Source organism: Ixodes scapularis, unplaced genomic scaffold (genome assembly GCF_016920785.2).
Source record: "Ixodes scapularis isolate PalLabHiFi unplaced genomic scaffold, ASM1692078v2 PGA_scaffold7__128_contigs__length_106722199, whole genome shotgun sequence".
NCBI classification, from domain to species: domain Eukaryota; kingdom Metazoa; phylum Arthropoda; class Arachnida; order Ixodida; family Ixodidae; genus Ixodes; species Ixodes scapularis.
The window spans coordinates 35,467,268-35,490,681 of NW_024609882.1; the positions used below are offsets into that span (position 1 = coordinate 35,467,268).

At 42.5% G+C, this 23,414-nt stretch overlaps 1 protein-coding gene across 1 annotated transcript in view; it reads left to right on the forward strand.

Moving 5' to 3' along the window:
- LOC8026196 (adenylate cyclase type 8) overlaps window positions 1-22,522 on the forward strand; it is a 295,086-nt gene extending 272,564 nt beyond the window's left edge. The window contains exons 8-18 of the mRNA XM_042286207.1: window positions 782-885; window positions 2,915-3,116; window positions 7,878-7,961; window positions 9,413-9,579; window positions 13,485-13,560; window positions 14,635-14,793; window positions 15,618-15,758; window positions 16,842-16,934; window positions 17,454-17,565; window positions 19,709-20,391; window positions 22,354-22,522. Of these exons, the coding sequence (XP_042142141.1) occupies window positions 782-885; window positions 2,915-3,116; window positions 7,878-7,961; window positions 9,413-9,579; window positions 13,485-13,560; window positions 14,635-14,793; window positions 15,618-15,758; window positions 16,842-16,934; window positions 17,454-17,565; window positions 19,709-20,271 (1,701 nt within the window). The 3' untranslated portion in view covers window positions 20,272-20,391; window positions 22,354-22,522. The remainder of the gene's footprint in view (window positions 1-781; window positions 886-2,914; window positions 3,117-7,877; window positions 7,962-9,412; window positions 9,580-13,484; window positions 13,561-14,634; window positions 14,794-15,617; window positions 15,759-16,841; window positions 16,935-17,453; window positions 17,566-19,708; window positions 20,392-22,353) is intronic.
- Window positions 22,523-23,414: the final 892 nt, after the last annotated feature.

The following is a 23,414-nucleotide window of genomic DNA, read 5'->3' on the forward strand; positions in this document are numbered from 1 at the left end:
CGACTTCGGGCTGAACTACGTACTCTAATTTTGTGTGGTCATGTAATCTGATTACGTCTCGGAGTTTTGCATCCAGAACAACGGCGCCGCGAATACGGCTCGGAATTTCATCTAATAGCTATCGCCGTAAAATTGTATCGATAACTTTTTTCCTGTGTTTTTTTTTTTTTTTCTACTGCCTTTATTCGTATGATTCCGGTTAACTGCTTTCATGTGCAGAAGAAAAAATCTAGGTAAATTCTTCTTTCTATACGATCCTGCAGTATTAAACTCTCATAAAGCGCCTAAAAAAAAGTTCAGGTTAACTTTCCCAAACACGCGTTTCCTTTATATAGAACTGCTCGTCTCTGTCGGTAAATTTAATTTATAACATCTAACGGAATATATTTAATTATGCGCTGCGACGGGACCGAGTAAATTGGAAGCACTCAGACAGTATCCAGGAAAAGCAAAACCCGATGCAACGCCGAGCGCGAACGTATAGAACCTGGCTGAAAGCTCACCGGAGGCGAGACGGCCAACTCGAGTTTGATATTATTGTTTCGTCGACATTTAGTCAAACAGGATAGTGCCGAACTGCCCAAGTTAATGCAGCGGATAAACACATTCTTTGCACAATTAGATTCGAGTTAGCCGTGCGTAAAGCATGTAAAAGATTGGTAGCTGTGTCGAACTTTCCATATTCAGTCATGTTTATTCAGTAGTATGTTAAAATTGATTTGTAATTATTAAACAAAATTAATATTTACGTTGTCGTCATTGTTTTTTTTTTCCCTTTTAGTTTCAACAGCATCAAGTTCATGATACTGTGTTTCGTTCTAACATGACCTGTGCCTTTATCACCTGGATCTTCATTGTCATCTGCCAAGGAATTATGCTTCCAAAGTAAGTCCTGCCAAGTTCACTTCGTAAAGGTGGATTTCTGGTGGATATAGGCCAACTCTGCGTCTACTATTTTGGTTAATGTATTAGTTAAAATACATTAAATTCTCATATGACAAGTTTAAGCTCAGTATCATTATTTTTATTAGATACGTATGAAACTGTTATTTTATCCCGGTTGATAGCGGATCTGCAAAACGGGCACCTGTTTTGCAGATCCGCTATCAAAATAAGATCAGAAAACTGTTCTTAAGTTTGAGTATCTTAATAAGCTAAGAAAAAGAATCAAGGTCCCAGTTGATTAAGTTACAGGAAAACACAGAAAAATGCAGTATTCTTGAGTAGATTGTTGGGCTAGTTGGTTTTGGAATTGTGAATACATTTTAGCGCTCAAAAAACAGGGACAAAGAGGCGAGAAACAGACAGCATATAAAAGTGTCGTTTCACGTAATAAAATCAGTTGTTAGTAGCGCACTGTGCTGTCTGTTTCTCGCCTCTTTGTCCCTGTTTTTTGAGCGCTAAAATGTATTCCAGTATTCTTGAGTTGCAATTTAGTGGCTGTAGTACTATCTAATCACGACCACCATATTTTGTCCTGGACGCGTATACGTTTACAAGTCTACGCACCTGTGTATCATTAGCTCTTCTCAAGCTTTAAGAAATTAAACAAATTTTTTTTTTCAGAAAATCAAAGGTGGTTCAGATTTTTTTATATTTTTATATGGGGCATTTTAATATTTTCATAGTAACCGGAGACACGGAACGATAACAAAACTGACAAAACGATAACAAGTCTCAACTATGGAAGTTACTATGGAAGTTCTTCACCAGCTTGCCCGTGTTTTTACCCTTGCTTCGATGCTTTTATGAAGGTAGTATTTACAGATTCGTTAAAAAAAAACAATAAAATTGAAATCTACACTCCTGCCGTTTGTGCAGGTGAGTTATGCAGCAAAGGGGACATAATATAGGAGCATAATTTTCAAAATAAATCCGCTAATAAACTAAAAAAAATAGTAACGTTTTAATTAGTGAAAATAAACGTATGGTTCCAATTACGAACATGCTAAGCCTAATCTGAAACCACTAGATCTGTCTTTTATAAATACTTGGATCATGTGGGAAGCACGGTGCCGCGCTAAAGTTATCACTGAAGAGTAGCAAATCTACCAGTGCGATAACGCGACCGCGCGGTATTTCACTTTCTTATCCGTGTTTTCTTACCGCCAGCCTTGTGCCTGTTGCAAAAATGGTTAGCGCACTACTGCGCCTCACATGCGCTCAAAGTTTTTGCTAAAAATTACTAATTTAGTGGTTTTTGATGACGCTCAGCAAGTTTCTAATTGGTATAGTGTGTTTATTTTCACAAATTAAAAAGTTAATGAACAGAACCGAGTTAATTACTAGACATATTGTGACGATTAACCCCTATATTACGTCCCCCTGGCCCCCTGGCCGTGTAAGTCACCTGCGCAGACCGCATTTTGGGTAGATTTCCCGGGTTTCTTAAAGCAATCATATTAAAAATAGCGCAAAAAAGACGGGACAAAAAGACGAAGAAGCGCACAGGAAGCGCTTGTCCTGTGTGCTTCTTCGTCTTTTTGTCCCGTCTTTTTTGCGCTATTTTTAATATGAATGTCAATTACCAACTTGCCCAGCAGACCAAGCTTTTACAATAGATTTCTTAAAACAAATATTTAAACCATAAAAACAACACAAAAAAAAAACTTTTTTTTTGAGCGGTGAATGACAAATGCATTAGTAGAACATTGCATGACGTGGTAGCCTTCCAGCATAGCGTTTTAAAGGGGCTGTTTTCAGCGAGCAAGGTCCTTATTCTTAGCCTGACCCACGTGTACTATGCTGCACGAACTTCTGTCCTTAAATATATCACTAAGCAAATACTTATCTATTGCAGAGCTTTATGACTAATTCTGCTCGGCGTCGGTATCATAAGGTTTGCCACCTTCTAGTTGTACTGACAACCTGGATGTCAGTTGAACTGTTCCACAGCATGTCTTCCTCTTCCCAGGTCCTTCTTCATGACTGTATCATACTCATCCATCTCCGGCTTGTTAGCACTTGTCCTTGTGGCAGCGGTGGGCAGTGAATGTCCGTGGTCCCCGGTGCGCCTTGTGTCCATCTCCAGGACTCTGGAGGAGCAGTGCTTCTGGAGGAACATCGTCATCTGCTCCACACTCTTCCTCATGTTCGTCGCCTCTACTGGCACTATGGTACGTGGTCGACTCCAGCTGATATTAACCACACTTTTTAATCTAAAGTTTCCTGACCAAGTCAGAGCGAATAGTTAAAATAGCCGAGTTAATAGCCGTTATTATTACTACTCTCTTCAAGTGAATAAAGCAAATGGTTCAAATACTTGATGTCATAGCCGTTGTTCAGTATTTATTTCTGCTTTGTACAAATTATGGAAGAACTACAGATGTTGAGTGTCCCTCTCGCCAGTTTGGTCAAAAGCTTCATAATCAGCCGGTTTCAAATTTCGATTAAACTTTTTAAATGAGTATTTGGATTTCTGCCGTTAAATTATGATAACACGTTTCAGAAAGAGAAATGAATTGCAGGCAGACGTGTCACACTGTCAAGATTAATTAGACCTGAAAAAACTCCCTTTCAGAGCCGTTTCTATTCGCGTCTTGCCTTTGTGACGTAAACTGTGTTCAATCTTCTATCACGATATTAATCATCCCTCTTCTTAAACAATGTAAAATTGTATTGTGTGTATGTTTAGACAGTGGGTAGTTAGTCAGTCCCAAAGGACCCAACAGTCTCGAACTGCTGTGCGTTAACTTAACACATGCTCGGCCACTGATCGTCGAGAACCGTTAATGAGTACTGCTTCTTTGGACAGTTTATACAGGAGCTATAGCCTTGAGTGTTATTGACATTTTTCTCCTCGCGTCGAGTCATTCTAATTATTACTCATCAGCTGACCTCCGATGTTGATCAATCTTTGCTAAATATAGTAAGTTCTGCCGCGAATTCAATATAACGGCTTTCTGAAACAAATGAGTTGCAGACAGGTCGCTAATAACGTGTATTTCAAGATCAATGAAACCGGAAACAGTTCTGCTTCGGAGCTGTTGTTTTCGCCGGTTGCCTTTGTAACTAACTTGTGCTCGACCCTTCAACACAACACTAACCCCGCTCGTAAAGAGTCCACTCTTGCTGTTTGGTTGTTTTAAGGCCCGTTCACACTCTTGCGACCGAGTACGACTGAGAGAGACGAGATCTCCTACAACTTCTTAAATGTTTCTAGAATGAGGGAACACACTGACATTGTGGCGCCATCTATGCGGTGACCCTAGAGCTGCATTTCACAAAAGCGAAGGTTTTGCGTTATTTCCGAGGTCAAATGTGCGTAATACCCATAGAAAGGCTCGTTTATAACATTGACAAAAGCCTTTCGAGCCAAAAAAGAAAAGATATTGTGCGAGAAATAAAAAAAAAATATGCCGGACCGCCGAGTTTACACTGCTTCCCAATAGATGGCGTTAGTGTGTTCTCTGGTTTAAGAAGTTTTAAGGAACCCAGGTTTAAGAGGTCGCAAGCAGTCGCAAGAGTGTGAACGGGCCTTTATACTCCAGGCTCAAGCACACCGTAACACTCGGTTTGAACAAACGATCGTGTTTTGTTTTTTTGCTGTATTTGCATGTCACCGTCGAGACCAGTGCTACGCGTCGGTCGCTCTTTGCTCATTTGTTCCGTGCTTTGGTGCGAGGGTCTCGTTTCGATGAACCGTTGCCGCGTCGTCGTTTATGCACGCCGACATGCGCGCTTACGAAATGCAATTTCAGCTCCGCCGCTAAAAGCTGATGGCAAGAAGTCAAGGTCCGTTCAGACACTTGCGTTTGCTTACTACCGAACTTTTGTAATCTCCTCCGGCGAGAAAACACACTGGCACGCTGGCGCCATCTATGAGGTGACCCTGGAACTACCTTTCGCGAGACCGAAGGTTTTGTGGTATCGGCGAGATCAAATGTAAATAAAAAATTGTCCTTTAAAACATTGTAAAAAATTTCTCGAGCCAAAAAAAGATTTTTTTCGATTACAATGTGCGAATAAATTAAAGCGATAGCTGTAGTACGGTCGCGCAATACGGGTGGAATGGTGCCGTCACATACCTGAAGGCGGAGGTGCGACGTGTTTAATTCTCAAAGCAGTCGTGGTTGGCGTGGTGGATACCACTGACAACTGCCACGAGTGATCCGTGAAATAAGTGGGTAAGCGCCGTGGAAGTTTCTAAAACCATCCAACATTACGTGTAGCAACAGGATACTGCCAAAGTAGGATTTCGCATAACGCGAGTAATGTTTGAAAACAAGTCTTCCAAGCAGACGACACGATGATTCTCTGTTCGTTGCTCCAGTCTTGGCGGGACGTCACGGCCGCCCTCTTCGCTCTCTTTGCTCGGCACGGTGGACGAGAAGTCCCGACTTTCCTCTCTTCGCGGCAAGAGGAGAGAGAATTAAGAAGGATTTTCCCAGTTTTTCCATTCTTGGCGCGCGCGGCGACGACAACCGACGAGGACGAAATCTCTGCCGAGTTTCGCCCATAAAGCTGTCGCTTTAAAATAAGAAGAATGCGCGAAAAATAGGAAATATACGTTAACGCTAAGAGATCCACGGGCACCCGATCGATGTCGCCAGTGTGTTTTCTCGTCGCAAGAGATCACAACAGGTTTTAAAGGGGCCCTGCAATGACATTTTTACTAATTTTTCATTTGCACCAAACCTGAGCGCATTGAACGTAGTACCTTAGTGAAACCTTTCTTTTCTCGAATTTCCCTTTATTTTAAAAGTTATAGGCAAATTAAAATTACAAAAACAAGCAAAAAATAACCTCCCGCATGACGTCCTTGGTTGCTTGAGAGTGGCCGTGAACTAGAGGAGGGGTAGTGAGCTCAGCGAGCGCTCACGGCTGCCGCAGTCCGTGTCGACGGCGCGAGAGGGCGCCATTAAAGCGTGTTCTGGATAGGCTGTATGCAGCGGGCAGCCAGAGCGGCTCTCATGGCATTTGCTGCGCGATTAAACACTAATTCGGCGTGACACTTCGTTGGCCACAAACGACAGTAAACACGGGGTAAAGATCAGTTCAGAATGGAAGCTACTTTGCTCTGCCATACCGCGAAACGGCCAAACCGCCAGACAAAGCTGCTCGCCGAAGGCCTTCGGAACGCTTGGAGCCGGTCGGATCCTCCTGCCCACACGACCGCAGCGCCGCCGCGTACATCCGGGACCTTTCCGTGTCGGCGCCTGATCCCACTATTCCTTTCTAGCATGCGCCGCCTTTTCCACCGCTTGGTGGCGGGTATGTCGACGGGTCATTTCTTCTTTCCGTACTTTATAAACTGCATTCGTTTCTCTTTTTTTTTTATCTAAAATACAGAACAAAAACTACTTTTATAAATAACTGAAACGGTTCGCGCCAAATATATTGTGTATTTCGACTAAAAAGAAGCTTTTAGCGGCTCTGGCCAGTAGTAAGCCCAGGACCAAAGACGTCACATTTTGCGCGCTTTCGGTACCGCGGGTCGCCCTCGTCGGTGGAGGAGGTTTCCGCGTCGTCCAGTTAAAATATGACGCACTGATATTTAGTTACTCTCTCCATGCCCGCTGGCTTGCTCGAACCCCAAGAGACGTGGAAACTGGAAAAAAGGTAGACGCTTAAATATGATTGCAGGGCCCCTTTAAGGAACCCGGTCGTAAGCGGTAACAACTGTGGGAGGGCGAAAACGAACGGGACAGATTAAAGGCCCGTTCACACACGTGCAATTTCTCAGGGCCGTAGAGTCTAATATACGGTTTTTATCCCCTTCGTGACGGCTTACGACCAACTCCGCCACAGCGCAGCCGATGGTAAGCCGGTCTTGTCTCAGTCGGTCGTAGTCCAAAGCCAGTGTGTGAACGGGCCCTAAAAAGTGGAGCAGTCTGCTCGAACCACAGCAAGGGCTATGCTGCCCTTGTAGACACATGGAGTATTTAAAAAAAACTTTGCTAGCAAACAGTTTCTTTTTTTTTTTTTTTTTTAAGTGAGCGTTATCTAGTATCTGCTGCACAAATTATCCGAGTCCGCCATAGTTAGATCGCACGTACATTAAGCAGGTATTACACCCGAGGGCTGTGCCAGCTAGCGTTGGGCGTGAACTCGGCTCAGCTCGTATTGACAAAGAGCGCTGCGTCAGCGATCGGCGAGGACTCGGATCCAATCACGCGCTTCACGTCCAGTGGATGGATAGATCTTAATGGCTGTACCCTTTATATCGGGCGGTAGCTTGCGCCACCTAGCCTAGAAGTTAAGAACCAAAAGTATGATTTATTTTAAACCCGATCAAACTAGGGCGATTGCCAATGTTGCTTGAGGGGGTTTTAAAAATGGTTTATTGGACTACTGTTCCTGTGACCTTTGATACCCTGATTTGAAACCTTTGTAGAACAATATTCTTATTCCCTCAATGTCTGAGTGTCGTGCACTGAGCCGTGAGACGGTCGAACCGATCACAGTACCAAACACATGTCCTCGGTTGTCCGCGCTTAACTGAAACGTTTCCCCGATTTCTTCTGGGTCTACTTAAAGGATATTAAGTTGTGGAGGGTTCATGCACCATATTTTCTAGCTTATTTCCCGTATTTGTTTACCAGGAGAATCCGCGCGTGTAGCGAAGCACACAAGAGTCGAGTATTGCTGTTTAAAGAAGGATAGATGGTTTTAGGGAGAATTACAAAGTATGGTGCTTCTGTGCTCGAAATCTCGCGGCATATGTTTGGTTCAGAAGTTACCTGCGCCTCCATATTCGCTTGTCCCTTTTCGCAGATTGTCATATGAATGGTTCTCGCGAGCCTCCGCGAGAACCTTTCGTAAACTTGTGCTGGTCAAACGCGTCTCAACAATCGTGTCTCAGTGCAAAAAAAAAAAAAATAATAATAATAATAATAAAGCACTGCGCCTAATAACTTTTTATGCTTTTGTTTCAGTTTGTTTGCGACAGGACCCCGCAAAATTCAACGATGGCGTGCAGATTTGAATCTGCGGAAAGTTCGCTGTGCTGCTATCCTCAGGTGAACCTTACGCAAGTCTCGTTCTAGGCACCAGTAGCACGCGGCAGCTGACATCTACATAAAACGAGGAGTGTGCTTGATTGGAGGATTCACTTGGGCTCTGAGGAATATGCACATTTCAACAATTAGGTTAGCGTGGGGGAAAATAAGGGCGATATAGCTCCGATGAGTAGAAAATATCAACACTCATTTCATGTTATATTTTTAAACAAACAAACCTCTAGTTTTAACAGCAGCTCTAGATTCTGATTAGTAAATAGTTTATTATAGCGTGTTTTAGAGAAGGGTGCGTTGGTAGAAAACAGAAACCTAATAATTAAATTTAAAAAGGCAAAACACGAACAGCATATCTCTTGTGCTGTTTGTGTTCTATTTGTCTTTTTCTTGTTTTTTAGAGCGCAGCTCTTAACGGCTGTTTCCGCGTGTAGCGGCGTCCCCGTCGCTGTCGGCGTCGCGTCGGCGTAACCGCTCGCGTTGCATTATGGTACATCACAGACCTATTCACATTTCCAATTCCTCACTAAATTTAGCGAATAAACTGAATTGGTGTGTAGGTCTGTGATATCCCAGAGTGCAACACTGCGTATTCAGTTTCCCCGCTAAATTTAGCGGGGAATCAAATTGGTTTTGAGGTCATGTGGCGTTAGTTTTCCCGCTAAATTTCGCGGGGAAACAGACTGTGTATAGATCACATGACATGAAGTCATGTGACATCATTTTCCCCGCTAAATTTAGCGGGGAAACTGAAGTGGTGGAGGTCACGTGGCGTCAATTTTTCAGTTAAATTTAGCGGGAAGCTTTGACGTCACAGGCCACGGCTTCACGAAATTCGGAGCAACTAACCAAAAACTTTTCACGTTGAAATAAACACCGCGCGCGTTGAATATATATATATATATATATATATATATATATATGTATTTCTCGAGAATTCTCTACCACGGTTTGTCACAAAATCTAGATACCTCAAGAGCTGCGCCCTAATTTCGCATTACAGAGGAGCGTAAGCGTCTGTAATTTTTAATAATTTTCTTTTGATTTTCCTTTTTTTTTTTTACGGCACCATTTCGTATAGAGGTTGAATGATTTTATAAAGGTGTCAATTACATGAGATTGCTTCTTAAAGTACGTCTTTAAAGTCACGTTTAATACTTATTAGTAGCCGCGTGGACTGGCTAATATATGAATGCATACCGACAAAATAAAATGGAGCTTATAGGCCTGAATTCAGTATGGCCAGGACGAACTTTTTAGGATGCGTTTTGGAAGCGGGTTATCTCTCTCTCTCTCTCTCTCTCTCTCTCTTTATTTTTTTTTCTTTTTTTTTTTTCCTTTGGTAGACGAGCTGTGTGTGTCGATAATGTTTATATTAGTGATTTGCAGATGCGTTGAAATTATTCTGGTATGGGAAATAAATAAATCCTAAAGGGTTGTTTCGTTTTCCTTCTCAGTACTACATGTTTTCCTGGATGTTGTGCATGGTCGCCTGCTCCGCCTTCATCAAGCTCAACTACCTCATCAAGGTGGTTATGCTGGCGGGAATGGCGCTCACCGACATCGTCCTGGTGAAGGTCTTCTTCCCCACAGTGTTCAGGCGATCTCACAAGGGATACGAAGTGTAAGTACTTTTCTTTTTCTTTTATTGCTCGATACAACTTTGAGCGCAAGAAATTAGTCGCATTCCTGACATGTTTATAGTTATAATCACTGAGAGCTTAAGCAGCGGAAGGTGTGGCATTATGCATGATCAGCCTTCCGGCTTCGTGATTGGTTCTTCTGCGATCTTATCGGCTCGTGACGCATTCTCATTGGTTGAGGGGGGATGATAAAGTGCTCGGGATGCACCGCGCCCTGCCCTATCGACCTACACACCGTCTATAAACAAGCCCGCGTTTACCCAGACCGGGTGTGGGCATTGCGCGTGCGCAGAAAACAGATTCGCCTGAGGCGAAGCATCTGCGCATGCGCTGTGCCGACAGCAGCGCCACCGCAATGACGTGACGTCAGAGACTTGAGGTGGGCCAAAGCTGTAAACTTTACCTCGTAAACCGGGAAAATAAATCCCCATATATATAAGGTGGGTATTTTTTAAATTTTATTTTGTTTTAATATTAACAGGTTTTTTTTTTTTTTAAACAAGAGTGTCGTAAAAGCTACACTTATGCAGTTTGTGCAGGGGGAAATAGTATAGGAGTGCTCATCGTAACGATCACTCCGCTAATTCAGCAAAATTTGTTAATTAACTTTTAAATTTGTGAAAATATACATATCGTTCCAATCAGAAACTTGCTGAGCATTTTCGAAAACCGCTAAATCGGTAATTAAAAAAAAATATATACTTTGAGCGCGTCGGAAGCGTAACATTGCGCTAAAGGTACCACTTGCGCAACAGGTACAAGGGTGGGGCTATGATGATAAAAAGACGGGAAAATCGCGCGGACACATTGTCGCACCGGTAGCCTTCCTGCTGCATGAGTGGTGAGGTAACTTTAGCGCGACTGCGCTTCTCACGCGCTCAAAGAATTTCTAAAAATTACTGATTTAGTGGTTTTCGATGACGCTCAGCAAGTTTCTAATGTTGAACCATGTGACTATTTTCACTAATTAAAAGGTTAATTACCAAATTGTACTTAATTAGCCGACTGATTGTTGCGATTAGCCCCCCCCCCCCCCCCCCCCCAATACTATGTCCCCCTGGCCATATAACTTACCTGCCCAAAGCACAAAAGTGTAGCTTTCAAGGCTTTTTTAAACAAATCTGTGAAGCTTAAAAAAAAAAAACCTATTTGTACAGCAGAAATCAAACGGTAGATATAAATTGTAATTTCGAAAATCAGTATAAGCCACTGGGGTATGAGAAATAGGGTCTAAAACTTGTGCCCCAAAGGCCCGTGTTTCTTTTCTACTCAGTCTCTCCTGAGCTCATTGTAGCGAATGGTTTTGGTTCGCCTTCATTGAAAAAAAAAAAAATGTTTCCAAGGAGAGAAAGAACGTTTTTCGTTTTCAGTCAATTTACTGAGTTTTCAAATTGAAGAATTTGTAACTCTACCCTAGTTTCAAAATGTAGACTCTAGTTTGTATGTGAAAAAGCAACAGCGTCAGAAAGCATCTTATCACCGTTTCTTTTTTTTTTCTTTTTTTTTCTTATTCGAATAGGTGAGCCAGAAACTTTAGTGCAGCGAATGCTAATAGTCAAAGAAACGTGACTTCCTGTAGTTTGATATTTTAAAATCGTTAGTGTGGAGAACCTTACTGGTATCTAGATTGTGCAAGTACCGTAATGGCTAGAACCTAAACCGACCTCTTGGCAAAACTAGCTTGCGCAGAGAAAAGTAGAAAGGAAAAGAAAAGGAGTGGAGTTTCTTGAAAGGAATTCAAGGAAATTGAAACATGTCTAAATTATTCCGCTAAAAAAAAAAACGAAACAAATAACCCCCGCACTCTCGAAAGCTAGTGCAAAGAACTGCACAATAACGCGACCAAGAGTACGCTCTCAGAGTAAGAGAGTTGCGCAAGCAAACGCGCTCCTCTGTTTGCCAATTCCGCCATGGTTGGAGGGACCGCACAGGAGGTTACGAGCCATTGAACCCAATCTAATGCCATGCGAGTACCCCGTGACCTCCGGTAGGGACGCTGTGACGCGCGGAGCCTTTAGTCGCGTGATTCTTTCATAACGTTTGATTGGCTGGTTTGGCTCGTAGGACAACGTAAGATAACCTAAAATACATATAAATTTCTTTTTCGGGGGGGAAGGGGGGGGGGGGGGAGGGGGAGGGGGAGGGGAAGGTTAGCGAGACGGCTAGGATTTCCTTTTTCCTTCCCTTGTTGTCAAGTGACGTGTATGTGTAAAAAAAAAGGAAAACGAAAACGAAAAAGGGTTTGGGAGAAGAAGGTCTGCATAGGAAAATGTTCATTACCTGTTTGTTGTTGTTGTTTTTTTTTTTGCTTGTTCGTTCCACGTTGGTTTCACTTGCAAGAAATTTTGTAACTCGGCAGCTAATTGAGTTCGTAGGTAATGCAAACCTCGGTGTAACGAAGCGGGGTGGTATGGTGTAAGGGAGCGAACTTAGGGTTCCAAGAGCGTTAGACTTAATTAAGAAGGAACATGGAATAAATGACTAACGTAGCCTAAATAAAAATTAAAAAAACTCAGAACGTTCGGTACGAAAAGATAATATCAAGCCCCAATTAAAAATAAATTTCTATCCCCTACCATTATGTTGGTGGTCCTAGACTCGAGACAACCAGATCCGACGCTGTCGTTCTATGTTGGCCATGATATCGATGCTTAACTTTAAATCCAACTTTTAATTTGGGTGTTTGAACGTTTGTTTTACATTTGTGTAATGCATTGCATTAAACATACAAATAATCGGCACAAAAAAAAATTAGCACAAGCGATTAACAGCGGAAGCGGTAATAGGGACTTTTTCGTACACCGCGTTTCTCCCTCCGCTAAGCCCTCCGCAACGAAGAAGCCGCTACTGCGCCTGCGCGCCGGTGGCCTTGACTGTAGAGTTCCGGGAATCATAGCGGGTTGCGGAGAGCATTGCGGGACGACGAAAGCGATCTACGAACACTCCCTAATAAGGAGTTTTCGTAGACCGCGTTTCCCCTTCCGCTAAGCCCTCCGCACCGAAGAGGCCGCTACTGCGCCTGCGCGCCCATAGCCTTGACTGTAGAGTTCCGGGTATCGCAGCGGGTTGCGAAGAGTGTTGCGGGACAGCAAAAACGATCTACGAAAACTCCCTAATAGGGAGTTTTCGTAGATGGGTTTTCGCCGTCCCGCAACGGCTCTCCGCAACCCGCTACGATACCCCGAACTCTCGTAGCGGGTTGCGAAGAGTGTTGCGGGACAGCAAAAACGATCTACGAAAACTCCCTAATAGGGAGTTTTCGTAGATGGGTTTTCGCCGTCCCGCAACGGCTCTCCGCAACCCGCTACGATACCCCGAACTCTACAGTCAAGGCCATCGGCGCGCAGGCGCAGTAGCGCCTTTTTCCTCGCGGAGGGCTCAGCGGAGGGGGAAACGCCGGTCTACGAAAACTCCCTAATATCGCGGCGCTGCGTTGTCGGGAATACGCCGAGAACGAGAATGACCGGTCCGTTCCCACTTTTCAAGCTCAGGGATGCTCGTTGTAAGCCGCCAATGAAGTTAAAATGGTGAATACAAAAACGATATTACTGCTCTCAACGAGCAATTCTTTGGCGCACACTTATGCATGACCGACGAAAGCCTGAAGCATAAAAATAATGGTTTAAAAGCGCGCTTTGGGATCGTGTGTGGTGTCTGCCGACCTCCACCGGCTGCAAAGACGACACTTGCCAAGCAATCTTGTCTTCGCTGTGTTTGTGCGACCGCAGTGCCATATTGTCGGCCCTTCGCTGGCACGGCAGTCGCTTCTTTGTGCTAATGATTTTTAGCACCGACTGTAGCATCTGTCATCACAATGTTGTGAACTAGAGCATGAATGTAATTGTATTGTTCCACTGGTTGTTCTTTTTCCTTCCTTCCTGAATAGAATAGTTTCAGTAGACGACCGGATGCCCATCCTCATAGCCGTATTTTTCTACATTGTCGTCTACCACTGCAGGCTGGTGAGTTCAATACTGAACGTCAATCCACTTTGTGACAACACCTGTCTTGATTCGGTAATGTTGCAGGGAGACTTATGCTGCACATAAATTTATTCTGAATGAGGCCTTATTTTTGCCAAAGTATTGGAAGAAAATTAACGTTCAAGCGCTTTAAAGGGTAACTGCAAAGAAAAAAAAAGTGTTTTTTTTTTAAACAGCCTAATTGGGACAGGCATGTCACAAAACAACTCTTCCGCGAAAAAAACTATTTTTTGTTAGCAATATTTACGCCAGAGGACGTAATTTAGTCGGAGTCACAACCTCTCTACATTTGAAACTCCCGCTCTTTCGACGGGCGCGGAGTGGCTGGAAAACGTCATGGAGTGACGTATTCCAGCCACTCTGTGACGCATAATACCAACTTTGTGGCGCGCGATTTAAAACGGAAGAAATAGCCGCAAACTAAAATCAGTCCCGCGCAATAAATATTGTCGTAAAAATTTTGTTTTTGTTGGAAAAATTGTTTTGTGACATGCTTGTCCTAATTAGGCTGTTTAAAAATACACTTTTTTTTTCTTTGCAGTTACCCTTTAAAGGGTGCCGACTTTGAGGATTTTGACGTTTGGGTTGTATTCTTAACATGGGCGTCTCGATGGTATTCGCGCTGTTTTAGGACTATGACAGGAAGAGGCACATATATATTTTTTTATAAAATAAGCCAACTTCTGAACCCAGGAATTGCATTCTATAAAATGTTTGTAACATTGCGAGACTTGATTACATATCAGCATGCAAATAATATATGTGAAAAAAAATATGAAAGTGTCGGTAAATTCCAGTGAATTCAGATTGCATCCTGAATAAGTTGCTTAGAATGTCGAGTGTGTCTGTGAACATATTTCATGCTGTGGGAGATTACTTCTGAACTGTGTGTGCTCTAGTGCCTCTAATTTGGGAAGGGAGGAGGATATTTTCAGCCAAGTGAAAGTAATGATGCTGCTACAGTTAAAGTTAAGAATAGTGCTGTTAGGCTTTATTTCATTTTACTACCCAAGTGAGTTAATCAAAAATGTCAATCCTTTGTTATCTTTACAGACGGAAGTCACATCCCGGCTGGACTTTCTGTGGAAACGTCAGGCACAGACGAACCTTCAAAGCATGCGTGAAATCTGCAGCTACAACACGCAGCTCCTGCGCAACGTTCTTCCAGATCATGTCGCCACCTATTTTCTTACTCATGACCGGAAAAATGAGGTCAGTGAAAGCTAGGCCTACTTGATCATTGGTTCACAGTATTACTTTATGTATCTCTTTTCATGAAGCTTCACACTTTTTGAGACATTCCCACGTCTATGGAGACAACGTGTAAGAATTATCAAGGCGAATGTATACTCATACAGTCTCTCGGGTTTCTCTTAGTGGGAACTATGGCGCACTATGGCCCATCTCCCTCCTGCGCCGTAAACCCCCCAATTCATTTATTCACTCTTGTGCATGTTATTTACGGAGGCTTAATTGCGAAGAAGGCAACGTGTAACCCAGCTTTTGGTTGCACGTCGAAATATCCCGGGGTGGTCAAAATGATTCCTCAGTCCTCCGCTGGGGCGTGCCAGATGCCCTTCGTTGGTTTGGCACGTAAAAACATCAGATTTGTCTCTGACTTTGTGCACGCTCTTTTCAATACTTCGTGTTCTTCGTAGCTTAAATCGTCAATGAAAAACGGGAAGAACTCAGTTTCCTTAATTGCGGATATGGCCTATTATTATAACTGGATGCATATCCCCGATTGGAATACGCCAGCTAAGGCGAACGCTTGAAAAATATTTCGTGAATTTTAGGCAATTACTTTGCTAATTATATTCTCAATCTCGTGCCCCAATGTACGCCGCAGTGGTTAACAATATCCGGAAGAACCATTTGCTTATTTCAAGTGCTGTACTAAAAAAAATAACACCTTATTTATGCCAACTGTTCAACACGCTTTGACTCTAGCAGGTTTTTCGTGAAGTCTTTAACGTTATCATTGCTAAATTTGACTGCAGAATTTCCTTTACAAAATTTGTTTGCTTTCTTTACAGGAACTTTATGCCCAGTCATACGTCTGCTGTGGCGTTCTCTTTGCTTCCATTCCAAACTTTGCAAATTTTTACTCTGAGGATATTAACAACGGTGTGGAATGCATTCGACTGCTGAATGAAATCATATTTGATTTTGATCAGGTAATTTCAAATTTTGATGATTTAAATTATGCCAAGGTGTACAATTCTAGATTATTGTCTGGGTTTCGTTGTCTACAACTTTCAAACCGGAAAAAAAAAAATATGACTGATAACGGAATACAAAAGTATAACTCAAAGTTTCATCTGGCATCGCTACACTCGCCGCATTGATTTTTGGGAGAAAAACTGACGTCTTACCTCAAAATGGTGACTCATCAAGACAACGCAATGCGCGTGTTTCGGTTTTCGGGACAAAAATTAACGCAGCGTCATTACAAAGCTCATTCCAAAAACATTCACCTTCAGATTATGCTATTCGAGGTTGGTTGAGAAAACATTGAAAATACTGGCTTAAAAAAAAAAGCCAGAAGATGTAGCAGTTTTATGAAATATTAATCAAATCCAGGAAGCATCTTTTTTTTCATAAGTGTGCAAAAATAAACATGATGGAGTTCATTGCAGGAACGCAAACTTTTTTATCTACACTTTGATATTTCGGAGACAGTAATATTGTGCTATTTTCTGTTGAGGCCATGAAAGCCACACCAGTCATTTTATAACAGTTCAAGTTCAAGTTTAATATTAAGTTATATTAGTAAGTTTTGTCTTACCTATGTCTATGCCGCATTGAAGTTATCAGGTTAAGAAGTGTAGTTTGTGAGACAAAATTGTTTTGCATTTTTAAATTGACTGATCTTATGCTTCAAGGAATATTTGGTCAAGACTTCAAAATCATATCGTCTTTTACTGCCTTTTTATGTTGAATAACAAAATATCAACAATATATACAATTTCAGTGCTTTAAAATTTTTGTAATGTTTAGCAGCTTCAACAGTTAAACTTTTAGTGAGTTAAAACATTTTGGGTACTTAATGTGGAAGGGTAATAAATTTGATATATTTTAACACATGCTGTTAGGGATTAATTAATTGGCAGCGATCACCTTTTACCTGGGTGTAAAAATGAAACGGCGATAGGAATTTAGTGAACGTGACCCAGCCATAGTAATAAGAACAAAAACGTGTTCTCATTCTAAAGTTATGTCGTGTAAATTCACATATCGTTTTAACCTTTTTTTCGAAGCTGCTGGATGATGAGCGGTTCCAGTGCCTGGAAAAAATCAAGACAATTAGTAGCACATATATGGCAGCCTCTGGTCTCAACCCAAAAGATCAGGTAAAAATACCTTTCCTTAAACACTTTCTCATGTTTTCTGATATCATCATGAGGTATTGCTCAGCTTCAAAATATTTCAGGAAGTGCGATATGCCTTATAAGCATAAAGTTCAAGTTAAACATGATGCAGTTAAAGAAACACTGAATTCATACGAATTTTTAAAGTACCTGGATAGGACACGTATGTCACACACTTAACTTTCCCCAATAACTTTTTAGCACAATATTTACGTTGCGAGCTAGTCTGAAACATCTAAACTTTTAAGAAGAGCAATATAGTGTCACTTCTTTGTGTTTGGTTTTATCCCCTTTTTCGTTTATAAACCTATACATTTTATCATTATCTGAGCAAAATTTCCGTTTCAGCAATGATTGAAGCACTTTGAACACAGCATTGTGAACGAGGGTATTTATGAAAGAATCTTTTTTTTTTACATATTTGAATATCGAAATTTGTAAAGAATTTGGTATATGTAGTATGTTTATATTCTATCACAACGAAGTTATTTTTCTTTCCAGAATTTGTGCGCTTGGGTCCACCTTACCGCTCTAGTCGATTTTGCATTTTCTATGAAGGAAGCTCTCGAGGATGTAAACAAGCACTCCTTCAACAATTTCAAGTTGCGCGTTGGTAAGGTGAATTGTTTTACTTGATTTCTTTTTTAAATTATTATTTTAACAGAAATTCATACAAACAGATTTGGTTACTTAGCCTACACCAACGATGGGGTTGGGGAGGGGGGGAGGGGTAACGCAAGATCATTAAAACATATAGTTGACTGAACATTTATTTCGAATTTTGCGAGTGTAAAGTGGCAGCAAGAATACAAAAAATGAGTGGACCATAGGTCCATTCTTGTATGTACCCGAGACTTCAGTTACATATCTCTAGTATACATTTCTATCAAAGCAGCTAAATTTCAAAACACATATTTGTGATATGAATGATTTTCGGGGCATTTTTATCTACTAAGTACCACGATGAAAATTCTCGTGAAAACTTTTATGCAAATGTTTAGTTCTGATTTTCGTGTATATATTACATTTCAGTCTCTGAGGTAGGTAGGTAGGCCATATGTAGGCCTTTCACAACTCTCAATACGTTTTGTATGTAGCAAGGTGGGCATTAATCATTATCACAGTTGACTTTCACAGATAAACAAGGCAGATACAATTGTACCAAAATTATGGCCTATGCGTTTAGCACTGGCGTCTCTTCGCATTGTGCTCATAGCAGATAGCTTCAGACACCGACTTTGACCGTCCACGTTGGTTGCCGACAAGTAAATTAAGATATACTAATATTTCTACTTGCAGCCTTTTAGCTTAAGAAAAAACTCCAAAAATCCAAGCATAGCCTCAAATGCGCTAGCTGTGTCGCGTTCCATCACTCAAATGTAGTGCGAGTGCACCCGAAGATGCTTTCTTCTCGAGGTTTATGACACTGAGTAAGCTTAAAATTAACTTCTGCCTTGCTTCAAATTTACTTTCAACTTTTTATCCATCTCGCTTGTCCGCTGTGATCCCATTGTCAAGGATACAAATTGCTTACGATTCACAAAAATTTAAGCTCGACATCTTTTCATCTCATGAGTTTATGTTGAGTCTATGTGACTGGATGTCTGCGAACTAATCAATAATCAATTTTTGCATTATGATAATGTTGCATGACTTTTATTGATTTAACTTTGTTGTTTCTTGTATCTTTGGGATTTATTCCATGTATGTTTTTTGCACCACACTTTAAACCGAGAGGTTAGTGGGCACGAGAAAAATAAAACAATTTATTTATTTTATAAATTGCACGCCAAAATCTCAACAAGGCATCGGCAAAAAGATATTGACAAAGGCAAAAAGGCAGAGTGGTGAGAATGCCGAATGACGACATTGCTTAATTAATTGCGTTTTGAGATATATCGTCCTCAGCTATCTGGTCGAAGAACCTTCAGTGCCTACGTAGCTCAAGGTTTTCCTAGTTTAGTTATCTGTTCAAGTGTTTTTAAGGCACCTCTTTTCTGTGGCATCTTTGAGCAATAGGTCGAGTTTGAGAACTTATTAACCTGAAACCTATTTTGTCATTGTATGTCGAGAGAACTAAAGCACAATTTTTTATGCACATCACACACTAATGCCTTGTCTTCGTATGCATGTTCTGTGGATGTTAACCACGATGTCATACTCTGTGCTTGTTAATAGTGACGATGCCACCAATATGATAGTATTAATTTTAATGCAACCTAGCTATAACAAAAACGCTAATTCAGTGAAATGAATGCGGTAGTATAAAGGTTAATTAAGTAAAAAAAACTTGTAAGCGATTATTTCTGTAGTATTTATGTGATCGCGTTATTACCTTTTCTACCTCATAGTGTAAGTCGTTTGTATTCTACCGTAAATAATATACTCACAAGTTGTTGTTTTTTATTCTTACTTTTGTTCTTCATAACGTTTTAAAACTCTAGGCAGTGTGCTTCACTTTCACAACTGCTTAAAACAAAGATAACGTAGTGACAAGTAACACAGTTTCAACCTCAAACTTGTTGGTTGTTGCACAGTTGCAGAAACTTATGTCTGTTACGTCTAAAAAAAATAAAGTATGAATTCGCCAAACACCCGCTACTTCCACATTTGACAAATTTGGTGTTCTGTGCGAAGTTCGTGAGTGTAATATTGAACGTTCATACGAGATATGTTGCTGATGTTTCTCGTCAATCCAATATTGTCATGAACACTAAAACAGCAGCCGAAAGTCACAAAACACGACTGATTTTCAGGAATCAGTCACGGACCCCTCGTCGGTGGAGTGATCGGCGCCAGAAAGCCGGTATACGACATCTGGGGCAACACTGTCAATGAAGCCAGCAGAATGGACTCTACCGGATCCTTGGACCACATCCAAGTCCCCAGAGCCACGGCGCAACTTTTAGAGGAGCACGGCTACAATGTCCAGTACCGCGGCCCCGTCCAGGTCAAGGGCAAAGGGACCATGGAAACCTACTACGTCCTCGGCAAGAAGATAGCCCGGGTGCGATCCATGAACCGTCATCCGAGCACCAGGAGTACGCTGGCGGCCTTCGTGTACGGACTAGTGCAAGCGCGGAAGAAGCAGGCCCTAGGTTCAAGTCTTAGTGTTCCGAGCCCGAGACAGAGGACTTCGCCAAACTCGGGGTCGTTCATCAAGAAGCAGAAGCTACACCGCATGCTCTCTGAGACACCCAACTCGGACCGCAAGCGCAACAGGCTACGGGAACGAAGGATGACCGAGACAGCCGGAAGTAGTCAGTCATTTCCGGACATGAGAAGTGCCGACCGTGATGAATCGTTTACCTCGCCGTGAGGACCGCCGTGTTGGTTTGTGCTATGTGCTTGGTGCGCGTGTTGGACGGAACAGTTTCGCATTTTCACCGCTGCGCTGTGACCGACCACTGGCGCAAGAACTCGTGTGGAATAGGACATGGTGAGTTAGCCGCGGGGACGGCTTGTAATATATATTAAGAAAACTAAATTTTATGGTTTCTTCACTTGCTGCCAATTGAGATTCGCCTGTTTAGGTATGTTCAAGACCAGAAATTGTTAATTGCCCCGAACGCCCTGTGGTGGGACACTATGCTAAAGACATTTTCGGTGGCAGGACGGGGACAACACCAACAAACAGAATGTGATTTTTAATGTACTGCGGTGTGTATATAAGAACAATTTGGAGGGCTGTCTGTCCTGACATAAATTAAACAAAAGCATTGCAAAAACCTTAAATTTCAGTTGATTCCACTGGAAAACATGTGATGTGGACCCTTTAAGGGTGCAACATTGCCACCACAACCGCCATCAAAAAACAATTTTCTTTTGATTTTTTTTTTTTTTATTTAATTACGGACGTGAACCGAAATGCGGATTTTTTTAAAAAAATGCAGGAGATGTAGGCGGGGCTACAATCCCTACAACACTACTCATAAGGCAATATCTCGAATGGACGACCGTATTTTTTTTTTTTGGGGGGGGGGGGGGGGGGGGGGGGGGGGGAGGAGGTCGAGAATGAAGCAGGCCGACGAGGCACGTGACCGTGAAGATATCTCGTTTCATCCTCTCTCCACTTTGTCCCCTCAAGGCGGTGAAGACGCGAGGCCGTTCCCTCTCCTTCTCGGAGAAACATGACGTGAACATTTCTGTCAAATGTGCCTCTTTTTCTGAAAAATACGGTCATCCGTTCGAGATATCGCTGTATGAGAGATGTTTTGGTGTTTGTAGCATCCCGGCTGCACGCTTTTGCCGCGTGTTTTGTGGAATCCAGATTTCGGTTCAGCATCCCTTTAAAGGCATGATAAACCGAAATTTGGATTTCAAAAAAAACAATGCAGGAGATGTAGGTGGGACGCTACAATCCCTACAACACTACTCGTAAGGCGATGTCTCAAATGGACGGCCGTATTTTTAGAAACAAAGGTCGAGATTGAACCAGGCCGACGAGGCGCGTGACGTAGAGATACCTCGTTTCCTCTTCTCTTCGCTTCCCTCCCTCAAGGCGGTGAGGCGGAGAAGAAGCGAGGCCGTTCCCTCTCCTTCTCGGAAAAACATGACGTGAACATTTCTGTCAAATGCGCCTCTTTTTTTTTCAAAAAATACGACCATCCGTTCGAGATATCGCTACACGAATGATGTTTTCGTGTTTGCCACATCCCGTTGCACGCTTTTGCCGCCGTGTTTTGTGGAATCCAGATTTCGGTTCAGCATCGACGCTTGACGTCTGAAAGGCTGCCCCGACGGAGTCACAAACGAAACTACGATACACAGACGCCAAACTCAGTTGTTTTGACCGTTTGACGATTTCCTTTTCGAAGTCTGAGAGGTCGTCGGGCACCTCAAAAACACCACTTCGTCCGATTCTCCGACTCACCGATCATCCTCTGCTATGTGCGTCAAGCGCCGCCATGTTTTCCGAGGGACGATACAAATCCAGGAGGCGACATCACACCGGACTCCGGTTTTTGGCATTTCAAAAAGAAGGGCCGTAGTGCGTGCGCAAGTGCGTTAAGAAATATGTTTTACGATTGCCGTTATTCAAAGTTATAGAAATGTCGCTTACAAAGCTTTTCAATCTCATGATTTTTGACATCACAAATCAAAAGAAGCGAGAAGGTGAGAAGCGGGAGAGAAAAACGCCAAAAAATAAAAAACGCGCGCGCGTAAAATTTATTTTTTTTCTTTCTTTTTGCGATGCGTTTTTTTGCGTTTCTATGACTACAATTTGCATCGTTTTAGACACTAAAAAGTACGACCTTTGGTGTGTCAGTGCCCCTTTAAATGCATTAAAAATCCAGAAAAAATGATCATATTCTTGTATGTTTTCCGTATGTTCTTGGTAGCATTTGTAGATAACTGTTATTATCACTACACCTTATGCTTTCTACTTTTTATTGTGCAGATGCTTCACTCATGAGGACTACACGGAAGCTCGGGTCCTAAGTGAAGTGATGAACAAATTGGAAACTCACCGGTCCATCGTCCTACCCCTATCGCAGCCCTTCCATCTTTGAAGAGTGTGCTGATTCGTTTTATTTTCACTGTCATTAAAACACCTACGATCGGAACGATGCAGCCTCAAGCAATGATGTACCGAAATGCTGGTCTTTGAAGAATACGAATGAAAGGGTTTGCGTGAGTCAGAACCGGCGACTTAAAGGGGCCCTGCAATCCTAATTACGCGTCTACCTTTTTTTGCGGTTTCCACGTCTCTTGTGATTCGGGCAACCCAGCGGGCACGGAGAGAGAGTAACTAAATATGAGTGTGTCATATTTTAACCTGATGACGCGAAAACCTCCTCCTCCTCCTCCTCGCCCCGTGGTGTGGAATGCGCACGGCATGTGACGAAATCGTGACGTTGTTGGTCCTGACGTCAGCCGAGGAGAGAGAGCTGCCCGGGAACAGGGCAGCTCTTTCTCCTCGGCCTCACCTCCTTTCCCCGTCTTCCCCTCCCTCCCCATTAGGGGTTTCCCCAGGAATTGAAGTTAGGGGAGGTTGTATAACTTTTTAGGGGGGTTAGGGTGGGGCATTGAGAATAGAGGAGTTTTTGTGAATTAATGGGGTGTGCCTACGAAAAAACAAAGAGGGGTTACACCCCCGTAGAGGGAGTGTAGGGAAATCACTGCTCCCCACATTCTTCAGTCGCCGCGGCAAGGGGAATCCTCCGGCGCGGGAAAAAGGCAAGGGGGGGGGGGGGGGGGGGGGGGGGGGACAGAGGACTAAGGACGTCATGAAGGAGGTTCTTTTTTGCTTGTTTTTGTAATTTCAATATGCTTATAGCTTTTAAAATAAAGCAAATTTCGAGAAAAGAAAAGGTTTACGAAGTGACTACGTTCAGCGTGCTCAGGTTCGGTGGCAAATTAAAAAACAGTAAAAAAGTCGTTGCAGGGCCCCCTTTAAGCATTTGTCTAAAGACAGGCTTAAGCAGTTCAGACACAAAGCAAGCATAAGCAGTTACCATT